The 19,479-nt window shown below is 43.8% G+C and overlaps 1 protein-coding gene across 2 annotated transcripts in view; it reads right to left on the reverse strand.

Annotated features, from left to right (window-relative positions):
* Positions 1–5,070: 5,070 nt before the first annotated feature.
* kiaa1755 (KIAA1755 ortholog) overlaps positions 5,071–19,479 on the reverse strand; it is a 45,230-nt gene continuing 30,821 nt past the window's right edge. For both annotated transcript variants that reach the window (XM_072448785.1, XM_072448784.1), the window contains exons 10-24: positions 18,799–18,950; positions 17,535–17,673; positions 17,301–17,423; positions 16,924–17,121; positions 15,403–15,992; positions 14,409–14,789; positions 13,336–13,585; positions 12,044–12,133; positions 11,338–11,607; positions 10,254–10,424; positions 9,165–9,342; positions 7,438–7,554; positions 6,992–7,270; positions 6,101–6,321; positions 5,071–5,140 (exon numbers count right to left, since the gene is read on the reverse strand). In XM_072448785.1, the coding sequence (XP_072304886.1) occupies positions 5,102–5,140; positions 6,101–6,321; positions 6,992–7,270; positions 7,438–7,554; positions 9,165–9,342; positions 10,254–10,424; positions 11,338–11,607; positions 12,044–12,133; positions 13,336–13,585; positions 14,409–14,789; positions 15,403–15,992; positions 16,924–17,121; positions 17,301–17,423; positions 17,535–17,673; positions 18,799–18,950 (3,198 nt within the window). In that variant the 3' untranslated portion in view covers positions 5,071–5,101. The remainder of the gene's footprint in view (positions 5,141–6,100; positions 6,322–6,991; positions 7,271–7,437; positions 7,555–9,164; positions 9,343–10,253; positions 10,425–11,337; positions 11,608–12,043; positions 12,134–13,335; positions 13,586–14,408; positions 14,790–15,402; positions 15,993–16,923; positions 17,122–17,300; positions 17,424–17,534; positions 17,674–18,798; positions 18,951–19,479) is intronic.

Consider the following 19,479-nt stretch of genomic DNA (forward strand, 5'->3'; position numbering starts at 1 on the left):
AACCTGATCAGGGCGCCCCCGTGTGGTGTGACCGTGTGCTGCATCACCGCCCTGTCTGTTTTTAGACTTACTGCTTCCTCTGAACTCCTCTGAGCTGGTGTCAGGCGAGGTGCGCTCTACCCACACCAGAGTCATGTGTCACTCATGATATTACAGCTGAAACGCACCAGAATACATTACATCACCCTCCATTTATGCTTTGGATATAGTCACCTTTAGGTTGTTACGTATGTTTTACACGTTTAAAGTGGGTTGGGGGCAGCGCTGAGCATTTCTGCTGAGGCTGGTTTAGTGCTGGTTTAGTCCTGGTTTAGTCCTGGTTTAGTCCTGGTTTAGTGCTGGTTTAGTCCTGGTTTAGTCCTGGTTTATTCCTGGTCTAGTCTTGGTTTAGTCCTGGTCCTGGGCTAGTCCTGGTCTAGTCCTGGTTTAGTCCTGGTTTAGTCCTGGTCTAGTCCTGGGATAGTCCTGGTTTAGTCCTGGTTTAGTCCTGGTTTATTCCTGGTCTAGTCTTGGTTTAGTCCTGGTCTAGTCTTGGTTTAGTCCTGGTCCTGGGCTAGTCCTGGTCTAGTCCTGGTTTAGTCCTGGTTTAGTCCTGGTCTAGTCCTGGTTTAGTCCTGGTTTAGTCCTGGTCTAGTCCTGGGATAGTCCTGGTTTAGGCCTGGTTTAGTCCTTGTTTAGTCCTGGTTTTGTCCTTGTTTAGTCCTGGTTTTGTCCTTGTTTAGTCCTGCTTTAGTCCTGGTTTAGAGCTTGTATTACAATACAAGTTTTTAGAACAGAAAATAACCGACAATTTTGAATTTCTCGAGTAGAAATGTCCGTTAGCTGGGCTTATGTATGGATTTACATTATGCATTACAAAAGCATGGGATGTTCCACAGTAACGCATTAAACATATATATCTCTAGCTGAAGCCAATTTGCCAAGTAGCATGTCAGATACTTTTGTAACAATCAAGAAACAAGAGCTGGAAACCTTCTCTGATCACATCAATGCGGTGGACCCACATATCAGGTTTACAAGAGAAGACGCTAAGGAGAATCGCTTGGCCTTTCTTGATTGTTCCACGATCAGAGGAGAGGACGGGAAACTCCAAATAGAAGTATATAGGAAACCTACACACACGGACCAGTATCTGCTCTTTGGTTCCAACCACCCACTACAGCACAAGCTGGGAGTGATCAGAACCTTACAACACAGAGCTCAAGGTGTGCCCACCAGCTCAGAGGGCAAGAAGAAAGAGGAAAAACATGTCCGAAATGCCCTCTCAGCCTGTGGTTACCCCGCTTGGGCCCTCAACAGAGTGAAGAGAACCAAGAAGCAGGACAAAAGGGAAACTGAACAGAGAAGGAAGGGTGTTTCTATCCCTTATGTGTCTGGCCTGTCGGAAAAACTGCAGAGAATTTTTAGACAACACGAAGTCCCTGTTTATTTTAAACCAGGAAACACTTTAAGACAAAAACTGGTTCACCCTAAGGACAAGTTGCCGACTCAAAAACAGAGCAATGTAGTTTATTCGATCCAATGCAGTGAAGAAAGCTGTAAAGAACGTTACATAGGTGAGACGAAACAGCCTCTACACAAGAGGCTCTATCAGCACAGAAGAAATACAAGTTCAGGACCTCAGAGCGCCGTGCATCTCCATCTTGAAGCCTCTAATCACTCGTTTGAAGACGGTGAGGTGAAGGTTTTAAGCAGGAGAAAAGATGGTTTGAAAGAGGAGTCAAGGAAGCTATTTTTGTTAAAAAAGAAAGACCTTCTTTAAACAGAAATGGAGGGCTAAGGTTTAATCTTCCTGTTATTTATAATGGGTTACTGAACCCCTGGAAAGGTAGAGGACCAGGACCAGGACATTTAGATGCTAATCAGGTACTCAGGGTGGTTGAGCCAGGGTCTCACAAAGACAAAGAGGATTCTAATGGGCCATTAAAGTCTGAATAGGCTAGCTCGGTAGATACAAGGGGGGAGTTTCTGTTGAAACAAACAACTCTTGCTACTTCAGGAAGGCTCCGCCCAATGGGCGGGTCTTACCACAGAACAGTATTAATATCGGAGTTCTCGATCTAAATTCTTTTATTGACAATGACTCTTGGATGAGAGTCGAAACGTCTAATTTTTCAAACTGAGTCCAGATGACTACAACTGAAGCTTTTTCTACTAAGCGACCAAAATCTGCTTTAGAACAGTAATAGTTTTATATGTTCCCATCTATATATTCATGTACTTCTATAATACATTTTGTTCATATTTCTAAGAAAGTAAAACTATGTGTGAATGATCCTAACCCTACATTTATATGTACTTATAATTGTGCAGCAAATAAAAACTCAACACGTGTTTTAGTCCATAAATTATGTAATTCAATTACAATATATTACTGTATTTCAACAAAAAAACAAAATGTCAAAAATCCAAACAAATATTCTAATAAATCATACATTTTGAGTTAAAACAAAGTCTGCAGTTTGTGTGAAAAATGTAAAAGTGTTTACAGCCTCTTCATGTCCAGACTCCTCCAGAGAACAAGTGAAACAGATGAAAGTCTTGGACAAACGGCACAAACAATGAAAAATAATAAGAAAAAACACAAATAAAAACTACATTTGGACGATAAATGTCCAACCAGAAAGTCTCAAATGTGGAACTAGTTTTGTTTTTTGTGAAAATGTGAAATGTAAATCATAATATTAGCTGGAAAAAAAAACATCTACAAAATAAATCTTAATTAGCCTTAATAAAGCAAGATTAATTGATAATGAACAAATAGTTTAAGATTGATTCAGGCTTAGTAAGTAATTAATTAGGAGGTTAGGGTATTAATAAATGAATAAAGTCAAAAATATAATTAAGAAAAAAATAAATATGGAGCGGATATGAGGTGAAAAGTTAAATAATGCTTGGTGTACTTTTTTACTATATGCAGTACTTTATATTCTGTATTGTATGTTTATATTTTTATTCTATCTATATGTATACTATTTGAACAGTTTGAATCTCCGCCCACAGACGCAGAGAAGCTGATTCAAACTGTTTGTATAGAGAATAAAACGTTACAAATAAAAACTAGCTCTTGACATTTGTCGCCTGTCTGCACCCGCTCTCTCCCCCGCTCATGCCACGACTATGCTCCCAAATGGGTCGAGTCGGGGGGCGGGGCAGATAAAACAATGCAGGGGACTTTAATGTGTCTTTAATGCAGGAGAATAAAGATGAATGAATCACTGTAAATACTGTAAACGAGAGGAAAACGATCAAAATATGGTTCAAAATCTCTTAAAAGTCCAATTTTTGCACAATATAAAGACAAGGCAGGAGTGGGAGTGGTCTCGCCCTTTTGAAAATGCATTAAACACTTGCGCAGCAGGAATAAAACACCGTCATAACATTTATCTTAAGGAAATAGCAAAACATCCAAAACGAGACACAGAAACATGCACAGTTCAGATGAAGCCGAGAGATTAAACTGCAAATATACATCAAAAACTGTTGCAGTAAAAGGAAGAAACGACAGTTCTGACACAAAGAGGCGTCTGAGTCAGTGTGAACACGTCTGTATGAAGAACACGTCTGTAGAACACGTCTGTATGAAGAACACGTCTGTATGAAGAACACGTCTGTAGAACACGTCTGTAGAACACGTCTGTAGAACACGTCTGTAGAACACGTCTGTAGAACACGTCTGTAGAACACGTCTGTATGAAGAACACGTCTGTATGAAGAACACGTCTGTAGAACACGTCTGCAGAACACGTCTGTAGAACACGTCTGTATGAAGAACACGTCTGTATGAAGAACACGTCTGTAGAACACGTCTGTATGAAGAACACGTCTGTAGAACACGTCTGTATGAAGAACACGTCTGTATGAAGAACACGTCTGTAGAACACGTCTGCAGAACACGTCTGTAGAACACGTCTGTATGAAGAACACGTCTGTATGAAGAACACGTCTGTAGAACACGTCTGTATGAAGAACACGTCTGTAGAACACGTCTGTAGAACACGTCTGTATGTAGAACACGTCTGTATGAAGAACACGTCTGTATGAAGAACACGTCTGTAGAACACGTCTGTAGAACACGTCTGTATGAAGAACACGTCTGTATGAAGAACACGTCTGTATGAAGAACACGTCTGTATGAAGAACACATCTGTATGAAGAACACGTCTGTAGAACACGTCTGTAGAACACGTCTGTATGAAGAACACGTCTGTATGAAGAACACGTCTGTAGAACACGTCTGTATGAAGAACACGTCTGTATGAAGAACACGTCTGTAGAACACGTCTGTAGAACACGTCTGTAGAACACGTCTGTAGAACACGTCTGTATGAAGAACACGTCTGTATGAAGAACACGTCTGTAGAACACGTCTGTAGAACACGTCTGTAGAACACGTCTGTATGAAGAACACGTCTGTAGAACACGTCTGTATGAAGAACACGCCTGTAGAACACGTCTGTATGAAGAACACGTCTGTATGAAGAACACGCCTGTAGAACACGTCTGTATGAAGAACACGTCTGTATGAAGAACACGCCTGTAGAACACGTCTGTAGAACACGTCTGTATGAAGAACACGTCTGTAGAACACGTCTGTATGAAGAACACGTCTGTCAGAAGAACACGTCTGTAGAACACATCTGTATGAAGAACACGTCTGTAGAACACGTCTGTAGAACACGTCTGTAGAACACGTCTGTATGAAGAACACGTCTGTATGAAGAACACGTCTGTCAGAAGAACACGTCTGTATGAAGAACACGTCTGTCAGAAGAACACGTCTGTATGAAGAACACGTCTGTAGAACACGTCTGTCAGAAGAACACGTCTGTATGAAGAACACGTCTGTATGAAGAACACGTCTGTCAGAAGAACACGTCTGTAGAACACGTCTGTATGAAGAACACGTCTGTAGAACACGTCTGTATGAAGAACACGTCTGTAGAACACGTCTGTGAGAAGAACACGTCTGTAGAACACGTCTGTCAGAAGAACACGTCTGTAGAACACGAATATAAAAACCACTGTGAATATCAAGTCAATCGTCCTCTGCTCCTCTGACCCTTTCCTCTTATAAAATCTCACCTTGAGTTGACGATCTTTAAACTTCAGTTGATTTTCCAATGACGCTTTTATCTCCCTAAAAAACAAAACATGTCATAGTTTTATACATCGTTGCTCAGGCTTTCAAAAATATGGGAAACACTTTATTTAGGTGACTCTAACCATCTGCTCTACCTGGACACAGCAGGCTCTGAGGTCCCTGTAGCTGCATTACCTGGACACAGCAGGCTCTGAGGTCCCTGTAGCTGCATTACCTGGACACACGACAGGCTCTGAGGTCCCTGTAGCTGCATTACCTGGACACAGCAGGCTCTGAGGTCCCTGTAGCTGCATTACCTGGACACACGAAAGGCTCTGAGGTCCCTGTAGCTGCATTACCTGGACACACGACAGGCTCTGAGGTCCCTGTAGCTGCATTACCTGGACACACGGCAGGCTCTGAGGTCCCTGTAGCTGCATTACCTGGACACAGCAGGCTCTGAGGTCCCTGTAGCTGCATTACCTGGACACATGGCAGGCTCTGAGGTCCCTGTAGCTGCATTACCTGGACACATGGCAGGCTCTGAGGTCCCTGTAGCTGCATTACCTGGACACAGCAGGCTCTGAGGTCCCTGTAGGTGCATTACCTGGACACATGGCAGGCTCTGAGGTCCCTGTAGCTGCATTACCTGGACACAGCAGGCTCTGAGGTCCCTGTAGCTGCATTACCTGGACACAGCAGGCTCTGAGGTCCCTGTAGGTGCATTACCTGGACACATGGCAGGCTCTGAGGTCCCTGTAGCTGCATTACCTGGACACATGGCAGGCTCTGAGGTCCCTGTAGCTGCATTACCTGGACACGGCAGGCTCTGAGGTCCCTGTAGCTGCATTACCTGGACACACAGCAGGCTCTGAGGTCCCTGTAGGTGCATTACCTGGACACATGGCAGGCTCTGAGGTCCCTGTAGCTGCATTACCTGGACACGGCAGGCTCTGAGGTCCCTGTAGCTGCATTACCTGGACACGGCAGGCTCTGAGGTCCCTGTAGCTGCATTACCTGGACACACGGCAGGCTCTGAGACTTGTGCACTTGTGCTGCGCCTCTCCTGGACAGGGCGGGGGAGCTGGGGGTCCTCAGGATGGGGGTCCTGCACAGCGAGCCCCGGCGGGAGAGGAAAGACGAGGAGGAGTCCACCACCTCGGCCCCCAGCGCAGACAGACAGCTCTGGTCCGAGCTGAAGACCGGAGCACAGTCCCCCGACGACTCGGTGCTGTCCACTACAGCAAACGCAACATCAGGTTTGAGCTCGCGAAGAACCAACGAGTCCAGATTTACAGCAGAGAACTATTAGCTCACAAAGAGTACTATTTGAAGGCCTGAAATTCTTCTGATGAAGGGGGTTTTCACACTGTAGGAACCTTTTCTTAAGTTCTTGGTTTCTATTTGATGCATGTTTGCAAAGAGCAGGAACCATGGTCTTAGTTCTTGGTACTGTTATGTGTGAAAAGACCTTTGGACACCACTTTTCCTCATTAATTATAGACTGTACTTACAAATGTTTGTCACAGCTTTAAGAGATTAAAGTGAGTTTCATCTTCAGGGTAAAGCTATCAACAACTAGCATGCTAACAGCACACTTCGTGCCCTCGACCCTCAGAGCTTCTAAGAGAGTAAAACATGTTCCTGACTCATGGTTCCCAATCAGGTACAGGCCCTTTCATGACACTAAGGTTGTGGTGGAGTTATACAGATACCACCATAAAGGTCAGAACATACATAATGCTAACTCTGTGACCTGGTATTTCCCAACGTGTGCTTTAGAGACTCCTGAAACAGACGGTGAATCAGATGACACACATTTGCGGACACGCTCCTGACAGAGTCCATCCTTTTCCCTTCTCTTCCTGTGTGAAATGCACGTGTGGTAGTGGTGAGTACTGCACTCACACAGCGGGGCTCTCCAGCTCTCACGGCGCTGCCGGAGGTGCTGGTGCAGATGGAGGTTGTTCAGCTCGTTCTCGGCCACAGCTTCTGGGGTGGAACACCCCAGCCCCCCGACGCCCGGCTCCGCCCCGGGACAGGAGCTTCCGCGGTAACCGGCAGGAGGGAGGGACCCGCGGCCGGACGAGGACGAGGATTGGCTGAGGGTGGTGGAGGCGGTGCTTCCGGAGCCTATGGAGTTAGGGCGGGGGACTAGAGCCCTGTGTGAACAACAGGCCACAGGGACTGACCACACAGAGCCACAGCGTTAGCGACGTCACTGGACACGTTTGACCCAAATCATCGTATTGCAAACAATGTACAGTTGATATTGGGACAAACACGTAATAAATTGTTGAACGTATTGCATATGCTTCCGTGGTAATAGTGCTGTGCAGGTCGAGGAGCCTTACTTCTTCCCGGCAGAGCGCAGTTCACCGCGCGGTCACAGATGGCAGCGTCGCTCGGCTGGATGTCCAGAAACGGTTTGTGTCCGATTCCCATGAACACTCTCTCCTGTAAACGCATCTCTGAAAACACAAGAGTCACAATAAAATCATGATATCATTATTCATGTTTAAAGGGACAATGTGTAGAATATGTCTATCAGTTTGACTCAATCTTGTTTGAGGTGATCAGAGAGGGTTCCGCCGTTCATCACAGAAACATAGTGATGCATTTACACTTTAGCAAAGGCAGATCTGGCCCTCCTGGGTCGGGTGCGCGGGGCGGCTGTAGTGTATCCTAGCTCTGATCTTCCACGTCGCTGGCAAACACCAGGCAAACACGCTCCAACACTGAACCAAATGAACCAAATGCTTTGACCTGATCTAAACTGCACTAATCTGAATTCATGACTAAATAAATAATCAAATCTGAATCAAAATCACAGTTTTTATGATTGGCAAACTGAAATAGATTCAATAAGTTATTTATATGATAGTGATAGTGAACTAGTTATTTAAAGTTATTATCAAATATAGATAATTATTACTTTTAATCATATTGTATTTGTTTAGCAGGTCGTGTCACAGCATGTTTGAATTTTCAATGGAAACAGTTTTCAAACTAAACACAAAGTAGATTTCAGTTTCATTCTCGGCCACACGTCGCCTGTTTATCTCATGACACATGGATCACAGGGGAATTTACTGCCACTTGTGGTCAGTTTGTGGTCAGTTTGTGGTGGTGCCGCCTCACTCACATCACAATCTTTACCATGTGACCCAGACCAAATCATCATGTGAAATGTGCGACGTGTCACACACACACACACACACACAGCATTGACCACAGTGATGTCATCGCTGTGTAAAGACCCGTTATTTAAATGGACCTGGAAGGAAGTGAAGACTTCCAAAGGAGACGTTGTTAAAGAAGGAATCATTATTTATGGAATAAAACCTGGCACAATGTTTACTTGTTTTTTGATGATAAATGTTATGGGATTGTTGGGAATCAAGCAAGTAACTGCATAGTTTGCATCAACAACAAAAAATACTATCAACATTTGTTATTCATTATTTCTAAAATAGTGCCTCATCATTCAGTAATATCAGCCCTTGCCCTTCATCTTAACATAATCTAAAACGATTATATCTGATATATTCTAACAGAACACAAGCTTTAATCCAGCCTTTAGAAAAGTTTCAGACAAAATGAAACAATAATGGAGACTTACTATGATAAAAAATGTAAAGGAATACAGAATAGGAAAGTGTGAAAGTTTATTTTACTCTATTTAAGATTAAACATTTTACAGCCTAAGGGCATTATGTGTTCACACTTATTCTACACATTTTAAAATAGATTTGATCATTATTTTAGAAAGAAACTATAACAAGAAATTACTTTACAGCAATATTTCTTTGTTTACAATGTACAAAAGTGTTTAAAAGAACAATATAAAATATTGGCCGAATATCGGTTATCGGACCAAAGCTTCCTCATAACATTGGTGTCGCATCGGCCTAGAATGTCCATATCAGTCCATCCCTAGATGAAAATGATAAATAATAATGCTCCTCCTTTACACACGTATTTATGTAGGTCTTCTTGAAGTGAGGTATAGCACGACATTGTCCTCTCCAAAGGTCCCATGTACACATCTGCAGTGTCCTTCAGCAGGAGCAGGCTGTACCTCGGCTGTGGTTGGCCTGGTTCCACAGGATCCTCTCCAGGTCCAGGGTCCAGGCCCGTTTGACCTCCACACTGGCGGCCCGCAGCGTGTACGTGTCCTCCGACTTCCTCCGACGGAACCAGATCTCGAAGCACAGGCCGCTCAGGGACGAGTTGTGGGTCATGCCTATGTCGCTGGTCTGCGAGAGGAGAAGAAAGAGTCAAACGTGCCATCGGAAAGGAACGCTACGTGTTAGCGTCAGCGGGCTACGTAAACGTCTTAGAACCATCCAACCGTGTGCGTTCTGCAGCGCTCTGACTTGTTTACTGTACATTCAAGTGCTTTTATCTTAGCAAGTTGTGATTTTGATGTAACCTATTATAAAATGAGCAGTGTTTAATGGAGCTAACAGTGAGGTTTGTTGTTGTTAGCCTACTCAAGCTAGCTAGCCAACGGGATCAGCCCTATGTTCCCCGAAACCTGGGTTAGGATTCGGGTTTGTGTTAGGGTTATGTGCTGCAATATTTTATGCTGTAAAACCATACATTTATGCACAATTATTGGGGATGTGGAACCTGAACCAGTAGCCTATGCTAGTATTAGCATAGTTCCCCCGTTCATTGAAAAGGGGGAACATCGGTACCGGGGAACATAGGTAGCGGGGAATATAGGTACGCACCCCTAGCCAAAACAGGTATTTAATTAAACAATAGTGTCATGTCTTTTATACTTTGTTATTGTACTTGATTTGAATGTGTAGGTAGTTTTACTTTACTTGTTCACATTTCTAGCGGCTTTTTACTTCTGCTCCTTAGTTTTTTTGCATAAGTATCTTTACGTTCTACTCTTTTACGTAATCAAAATGGGCTTGTTACCTAAAACTTTTTTGGTCCGTGGCAGACTCACGCACGACCCGTGGGCAGACCTGTGGGTCAAGTGCACCTAAAACAGGGGCATGAACTCGTGAAGCAAAGGGACAGAGAAGCGCGAGCAAAAGGGGGAATATTAGAACAGGCTCAAGGTGAAGTCCACTTTTGACCCGATCGTTCATGTCCTGAGTTCCGAGGAGCACACAAACATAAGTGACATCCTCGTGGGTGAGTGTGAGACCTTGAAGGACTGCTTGTAGACGTAGACGTCGTTGCCCACGTCGGTCTTCTTGGTCTTGCTGAAGAGGATGAGCTCTTCAAACAGGAACACGCGGCGCACACACTTCTTCTTCCTGAACGTCACAGTGAACTCGTCCTGACGGATCAGCTGGCCCTGCTCCTTCAAGTTCACCTGCAATGGAGTTTCAAAACCACGTCCTTATACTTGGAACCAAACAGATTCAGATTGTATCCACTGCACCTGAAACCAGTTCTGTCCTTTTTATACATATTACTTTACTTTAGTGGGACAAATCCAGGCTAAAGGTAAATGTTATTTCCTATTTTCACAATTATCAGAGCTAACAAACATTAGCATGCTAACTTTAGAAGCATGTTTAGAGGCAGACAGCACACAGCAGTCTAATTCTGACCCAAAGAGCAGATTTACAATGTTTCTGAAATGGAGAAAAACAGATTTGACTTAATTACATGAACAAAACTGGGTAAAGCCACTTTTGAACTTGTTCAGGCAGAATTGCGGCTCTTTTCGTTTGTGTGGGACTGATGCCTGTCACAGTAAACAGCTGCTCCCTTTTCACATAAACCACACAGTTGGCAGATTTTGAGCCTGGATGCCCTTCCTTTGCCTGAGTGTCCACCGATCATGAAGCTGCAGGTTAGCTTTCTATTGTTATAGAAAGGAATTAAGAAACGATATAAATCTGTCCGTGTACTGATCCCTTAATAATAACACAACGCTCCGTGTGTTTCCTGCAGAAATGTAGATTCAGAAGTTCAGACTTCTGAATGATCTATATATGAATATGAGTAGATTTATATTGAGCCGAAGCATGTATATGTTACTATTAACCCTACTATTCCTTTAAATAATAGTAAGCTTAACTTTGTGATGATTTATTCACTAAATATGAATTTTTCAGCCATGTTCAGCTCTGCCTCGTAGTTATTTGTCTTTGTTCTGTGTTTAACTGCTTAAAATACTGATCATTAATCACAAAAGCACTTCAGAATAATACGAAACAAAATAACTCTCTAAGCTTGATAAAACAGATCATATAAGTAGAACTAAGAGTGCCACTTACGTCACAGTCCCTGATGGCGTCCATAGTGAGCAGGTCGTTGCCGTGTCTCATCTGGAAACGGACCAGGTCAGCTGCAGCCTGAATGTCTGCCCTCTCTCGCTCCCTCTCTGCTCTGGTGTACTCGGGCACATACACACTGGGTCCACACAAGGACGAGCCCACCAGGGACAGCATGTCCTGCAGCAGCAGACTGTACTTACTGATCCTCTGGATGGGCCGCAGGAGGTAGGAGGACAGGTCCATGTGGTCCCCCAGCTCCTGCTGCTTCTTCTGAGGGAGAACAATAGAAGCCATTAAAAATAAAAATAACAAATAAAATATCACATTTCTGTCAAATATAGGCTATAGAATCTATTATTTAATTAATTTCACGTCATCTTTATTATCATTCTATATTTATTCTATAGACCTGCTTTAAGATGAGTGCTATCGTGTGCGTAGAGAGCACTCATCTTCATGTAGACTAGCACAGCTCCTAAGATGACATCACAGCATTCTTTTGTCTCAATCATGTAAAATAACAATAAAAAGTGTGTTCGGAGAGCAACAGAGGAAAAATGGCCTTTGTCACCAATGGTCAGGTTCAGAGTTTATAGCTTTTCATTCGAGATAATAGAAGGAGATAGGTGCCTTGATGCAACCAGATTTAATATTTATAGTTATTTTCAGTGATACATATATTTAAAAACAGCAGACATGAGCAGACCTTGAAGATGTCGTGGCGTCTGTGGAGAATCAGCACATCAGACTTGGGCTTGTTCTTACTGTAGAGAGCGTACAGGCCAAAGCTCTCACTCTGAGGAGACACGTGGGGCACATGTTACTTTTGAACAAAGTCAAACAAAGCTCAGAATGATACAATTAAATGCACAAAAATAAAACAAAAGACACAATTTCAGCCCTGTTTGTTCATCATAGCAGTGGAGTGTGACTTGGGTTCCACAGGGGACAGTTTGACTCCAGTGTTCTTCATCTTGTATACACGCACGTATTCATGTGGTTCAAGTTAGTGCAGCTAGACGTGTTCCAAATGATCAGTATATTGTGATACTATGTGTGTTTATGGCAGCTGTTTTGTGTGATACTTGAACTTCATCATTTGCAGGCACATTTTAGAACATTCCTGATGCATTGTTAAAATATTGTTACCCAGATAATGCAAACTTTTTTTAATCAAAATTGCCAATCCGAAGTCTTTTCCGAAGCACAACTAAACATATTCATACGTCTGAGCTGCAACGATGCGCATTGTGCACGTGCCACAATGTGAAATTCAAAGATGCGCGTGCTGCAAACAATATCAAAATGACTCTTCTCTCATAAATGCTTAAGTGCATTCAACCTGCTTGATACTGAGCAGTCAGAAACTATATCTCTGTGATACAAACGCCCTTTGTTCGTGGGATGCTGGAAGGGGCGGGGTTACACACAAGCCCTTTTTTGTAATAAATAAATGCCTTTAGACTACAATTGTGCAATTTAAGGGTCAGCTTAAAACCTTTTTATTTAGTCAAGCCTTTTAATTGCATTTGTTTTAGGGACTGATTTTATTGTATATTGGTGTATATGTATTGCTCACTGTATGTTTTAATCTGTGTTTTGTGAAGCACTTTGTGACCTCTGTCTGTGAAAGGTGCTATACAAATAAAATGTACTTACTTACTTTCTATTTACCTCTGCATGCTTACAATAATAATCTTAAAAGACAAAATGTATTACATCTTGTTTCCAAAGTTGAACCTTTTAATCAATTTACTTATCTTGTGAAATTGTGCACCGAACTGAGTTGTACCAATATAATAATTAAAAAAATAGAGCAATCAAACCATTTTATTTCATGTGACATATTTCGGATTGATGCGTTATTGTGTTTTTAGGATAACACTGATTTTGCAATATTAAAATCCCTCTTCCCAGCTGATAGAGTGCATTCAAAATGAACATACACTTTCCCGTTAAAAATAACCACTGCGGCGGTAAATGACTCGATAGACTCACGTATCGGAGGAAGCATCGTGCCACCAGCGCGGGCTCACCCTGGCACGCCTCCAGCTCGGGCAGGAAGTAGTGGCTGTGGAAGTCAAAGAGCTTCTCCAGGTTCCCAAAGATAATGGCCCTCTTCCCGCGCAGGTCCTGGGGCACGTCGGGCCGGTCCAGCAGGGGGAGGTAGTGAGTGAGGATATACCCCAGGGAGCGCACATACTCTCGCTCAGTGTACAGCAGCTCCTCCAGGACGCGCTGCAGACGGCTGGAGAGGAACACAGGACGACTGTGTGTTAAACAGTATATTGAGAACATTAAACTGCACAAATATAGTGGAGAGTGGAGTGATTACCTGCAGTCCTTCATTGAAAGCTTTGAGACAGAAAAAGCGCACACAGGCCAATGAGAGTTTGCGGGCATTTTGACTTTGACAAATAAGGAAACATGCTAACTTTATTTACTCTAAACCTCCTCCTCAAAATGGGATACATCATTGATACACTAAGATGACCAAAGGGAGTAGGAAGACGTTTTTAAAAGGTCTGAAAAATCCTGTATGTTTGGTCTCTCTCGCTCTGAAGTCTGAAGAATAAAGTCTAAAGAATGAAGGAGAAGAAGATGATGACAAATTACCTATTTGAATAGAAGTTTTATTAGCACGTCACTCTTTAGCGCATGTGGCCTTTCATTGTTTGTGCACAGACATTATTTTGAGATATAAAACATTAAATACTATAGTTTAAAGCAGACATATTATTATTTTGTCTGGTTCTTAGTATTGAACTATAACTGATTTATTGATATAGAACAACTTTGTGATTGGAACAGAACAGGTCCAATGACAATGGTTAAAAACACGCCAGGCTCCACGTGTGTCGTGAGTTCGAATTCTGGTTCTGACCATTTGCTGCATGTCCTCCCTTCTCTTTCATTCCCATTTCAGGCTGAGCTGTCCTGTCTAAAGGGGCACGAGTGTTACATTTCAGGCAAAGCAATAGCATTTTCTTGAGACAAGCAGGTAACGGACCGTCAACTAGAAAATGTAGTACACTTTTAAAATAGTTAGGTAGTTTAACTGCTGGACTCACAGTGAGTGGCTTGAGCTGTCGGCCGCACACAGACCCGGCTCGTACGTGCTGATGGGCAGACTGGAGCTCCCCCTGGTCATCCCGGCCGCCCCTCTCTGGCTCAGGCACGACTCGTCCGAACTGAAGCTGCCGTGTCTGGACAGTTGGTACCTCTGTGCCTCCTGGAGAATACGACAGGACGGGGAGGAGGCAGTGCCCCCGGTGGACCCTCCGGTACTACAGGAGTCCTCGCTCACAGAGCGGCCCAGGCCCAGTCCTCGGCTCCAGGGGAACCACTGACATCCCACGTTGTGAGCCTGGGACAGGGCTGCAGTGTCCCTCTCACTGCGGGCCCGCGCCGCCTGCCTCCGACGTGACTCTCTGTCCGACTTTTTCACAGACCTGAAGACACAAAGGCCAGAACATAATCATTCTTACCTAGTAACTATTAGGCTAGATTCTCTGTAAATATGAGTCGGATTGTAATAAAACTGCAGTTTGCAGCTTAACATACAGAGAACATGACCGGGCAGCCCCTACTGTCCCCTCTGTGTGAGTTGATTTACCTGTCTTCCCTCCTGACTGTCACCAGTTTAGACGGATCAAGAACTTTATCAGACTGAATCAAATCCTTAATTATGCCCACAATGTATTTCAAGACGCAGCTTTTTAAATAGACGCAGGGCGAGCTGCAGCGGGTCAGAGAATACCACAATTACAGGACCCAATTTCACTTCACAAATTACCAATCCCGTATGGAACCATTGAATTGTTAATAGACTGTACGCAAGGGAATAATTACAATGACTAGTATTTCATACAGTTATGCACATTGTAATGTAGGTATTTTTACATTTGTAAAACGTCCCTATATATTGTATTTTCAGATTATCCTGCTGTAGTTTCCACATCTGACAGAGTTAAGGTAGTTTGTCTTTACCTCAGTGACTGGCGATGGCTGTTGTAGAGAGTTTTGTGAGGGCACATGTTTGCATAAAGGTCACACAAACAGTACCTTCTGGGTGACTGTGGCGGGACGTCTGCCCTCTCCATAGCCTGCTCCTCTGTCCTCACTGTCCCAGGCCCGTAGCTGCTCTCCTCAAACCTCCTGTCCCCCAGCTCCAGCACTCCAGACATCATCCCGTCCCACTGCGGATGCCCCGGTCCCGGTGTAGACTGGACCACCAGAGCCTGACCTCCAGGACCGACCAGCGGCGCCTCTGTGCTGACCACATCGATGTAGTGGCTGCTCTCCCGGGCCTGCGTCCTCTCCAGGATCCTCTCCTCCAGCTGCTGCCGGGCCTCGTGGCACCTGAGCCAGGCCACGTTCCACACCCGCATGCCCCGCGACGCCCGCAGGGTCCCGGCCTGGAGCTTCACCTCTTGGAAGCGCTCCGGACTGAACTGGTCCAGCCGGTCCAGGAGGCTGTGCAGGGTGGAGAGCTCCGAGTCTGCAGCAGGAGGAGGCGGAGGTGCGGTCCCAGACGAGGATTGGGTGAGCTCGTCTGAAACTGCGGGTCGGTCTTGGGTCGGGGCCTCGTTGGTGGGGGTCCTGGAATGACTGCGGTCCAAGTAGTCCACGCACTCATTGGCAAGAGCTGTGGCCTGTAGAAGAGTGATTTTTCCCCCATCAATAGATAGTTATTAACTGATTAACCAGATATAAGCCAGTAAAATGTAGATCTACTATTTAATCCGTCTGCTGTTAGCTAACCCTTGTTTTGGAGGACAGACTTTCAGTACAATAGTAACAGCAGCTGATTGAATGAAACTTGTTAAACACGATTAGACACATAAGAAACAACAAATCCTACAATTGTCCCACAAAAATCCTACAAAACACAACATCATTTTCAATTCCCACCTTTAGCATGCCAGACAATATTCTGGGTTTTGACAAATATGCCTTGTACACTTTTGGCTCTGCACTTGAGAAATGAGAAAAAGGTGCTCGATTAATAAATTAGATTATCATTAATATCAATATATTGTTCTGCTCTTATCGGGGGACGAACACGGAGGCAGCAGTTACACATCCAGATCCTGCTGCGTTCTAGTGTGTGCTTCCCCGGCGCCTCCTCCTGGTGGGACATGCCCGGAGCGGTCATCTCATCTGGCTCCTCTCCACGTGGAGGAGCAGCGGCTCTACTCGGAGCTCCTCCTGTGTGACTGAGCTCCTAACACTGTCTCTAAGGGAGCGTCCTGCCAAACTCAGTTCAGCTGCTTGTATCTGCAATCTTGTCCCTTCGATCACTACCCAAAGCTCAGGACCATAGGAGGAAGGTAGATTAGATTAAATCTGGAGCTTTGCCTCTGGACTCAGCTCCTTCTTCACCACAACAGTCCTATACAGCGACCGCATCACCACCTGAAAATCTCATGCTCCATTCTTCCCTCACTCGACCCTGAGATACTTGAACTTGTATAAATATTATACATTAACACTACAGCTTATGGATTTCTTGTTACTCTTGTACACTCATTTTACTATAATAATAGTAAAAGAGAAGTAAAAGCTTGTATATTGTACACACACCTGCTCACAGAAGTCACAGACGTGGACCATGGTCTGCAGCTCTCTGCCACAGGCCTCTGCTCGGCACAGAAAGTCCTCCAGGCCACATTTGAAGTGCTCCACTAAGACCCTGAAGGCCTCGGTCTGTGGGTAAGACGTCCCGCTCTGCTGCAGCCGCTCTGCCTCAGACACCAGGGTCATGGCATGGTGTCTCCTGTCCTGTGAGCAGACACAATATCAAAACAACACACACAGATTTAGTTTTACTTTTGTTTTGCTCAATAAAACATAAAGATACAGTATGAAAAACAATACAAATAAATACGCTTTATAGCCATGTCCATTTGTCTTTTGTTGTATAATCAGAACTAAACATAGATTCAAACGTTGTGGCTTACATTAGCTTCTATGAGAAAAGCAGTGAAGCTGTTGAGGATCTGCTCCATGTGCTCCCCAGAGTTGTCCACAGACTGGGCCTCCAGCAGGTGGCGCTCTCCCTCCTCATCAAACCACTGCTGCATCTGGGACACAAATCCACACACGCAGCAATGTCAATGTAGCTCTCGTTTTAGAATATGTCACACTGTGGAACATTCCAGGCAAAGCACTCGCATCTCCGTGGAGACAAGCACCTGGTTGAGGTGTCCCTGCATGTCCCGCAGCTGCAGCAGGTACTGCAGATGTTCCAGGGACAGGTTGGACCTCTGCACCAGAACATGGACCTGCTCCTCCAGCTGGTTGTACAGGCTGCCCACCGAGTCCACCGCATCACTGCACCAACAGAGGAAACGAGAGTCAAAAAGGATGATTTTTATTTTGCTTTAATAGGTTCAAATCAGCAAATGTATCTGTGCTTCCAAATGTATAATAAATAAAACTGTGAAAGTTTAGAATGTGAACTTCTGCCAGCAAGATGCATTCTCTCAATGTTTGAGAGATCCTAACCCGTGTTGTTAAGATAGAGCCTGAACTACTGATGATGTGGAGACTGGACCAATCACAGCACAGCATTGTGTTTGGCAGGAAGCTACAGGTGACACGCCCAAACGAGAAAAACAAACATGGCAGCACTGACAGCTGAAATTCAGCAGAAATTTCAGCAGAAATATGACCTATTTGTTTGTGAGTTGGCGCACATTGCGGGAGCACAGATGTTCTGCTTGTTCTGCTGCTGTTACACGACGGCCAAAGTATTTCTTTGAACATTTTGACCACGAGTCTTTCCAGATTGTTACATGAGTGGAACTCAATCTCTTCAGAGCTAAACATAACAGTCTGACGTGAGGTTAGTTTACGTGCCCACCAACAATCTTATCGATCTTATCTTAATCTTATCTTAATCTTATCTTATCAGATTTACAGAAATGTCAGATCACTCACTCTGATGTGAAAGAAAAAAACTACTAATTGACAATTTATGTTCTTTTAGAATTCTTCTGTTCGAGAAGCATGAAAGAACACACTGAGCTTTAAACGTGCCGTTGTGGAGATTTACTTTAGCTGCTCCTGTAGAACTTTGTGTCTACTGAATACACACTTCACTTTCTGCCAGTCGCACTTCTCTCATCGGGATTTGTGTAAGAACGCCATCTACTGTCAGCAAAGGGAATTATTATTAGTGTTTTTGTGAGGCTGGGAAGGAGCAGAGAAGACGCGCTCGTAAACAGGATGAATGAAACAAGCGTAATTACAGCTGCAGGCATGTTTTTGATGAGGGAACAATGTTATTAAATGGTGAAAAGCTCAAAATAGTTAAATTGTCATAATATATGCCCTTTAAAACCAGCTAATCCTCAAATGGTGTGTTTAAAATATATAATGGCACACTTGTACTATATATACCTGTACTTATGAAAAGACCGTGTTTACTCTCCAGGCTTGGGTTGCTGTGGTTACCTGAGCTCGTCACACTGCGGGTATCTCAGCTCGCTCTCCTTCCTCAGCCGCGCTAGCATGGCCCCGCCCTCTCGCTGCAGGCTGACCAATCGGCCGTCCTCGAGCACGTCCCTCATCAGTGTGCGCTGGTCCACCATGCACTGCTGCACACTCTGGGATGGGAAATACAAGAACCTTTAATACAGTCGAGGCCATAATCGTATTTATAAGATAATTCTATAAAAACACAAAAATATAATAACAAAGGGATTCAGGAAAAGACATATGGATTATTTGACTTATTTGCGTTCTGATTTCAAGTCTAAATATCTGCCAGTGGAGTAAGAAAAATAGCTTTCAAACTTTTACTGATAATTTGGTTGAAATGGCATCGAAACTGACCAAATCATAAAAGTCTATAAAGTAAACAACCAAAAACAATAATATTTCATGATCTTAAGTCATGTGCACAAATGTTTAATACTCAATAATAATATTTCTGTATTTGTTTTACCAATTTATAACAACAAAACAATTAATAATGCACAAAGTTTAGCATTTTTGAAGGACAGATACAAAAAAAGAGAAAAACTAAATCGTAACTGAAGGAGCGGTGCAAGAAACACAAATGTTCAAATACTTTCATATTGTCAACATAAAACTTTTGTCACTTGTAGATCTGCTCACAGTGAGAAGAGGAAC

Source organism: Eucyclogobius newberryi, unplaced genomic scaffold (genome assembly GCF_026437365.1).
Source record: "Eucyclogobius newberryi isolate DKJ021-1_F unplaced genomic scaffold, fEucNew1.0.hap1 SCAF_17, whole genome shotgun sequence".
NCBI classification, from domain to species: domain Eukaryota; kingdom Metazoa; phylum Chordata; class Actinopteri; order Gobiiformes; family Gobiidae; genus Eucyclogobius; species Eucyclogobius newberryi.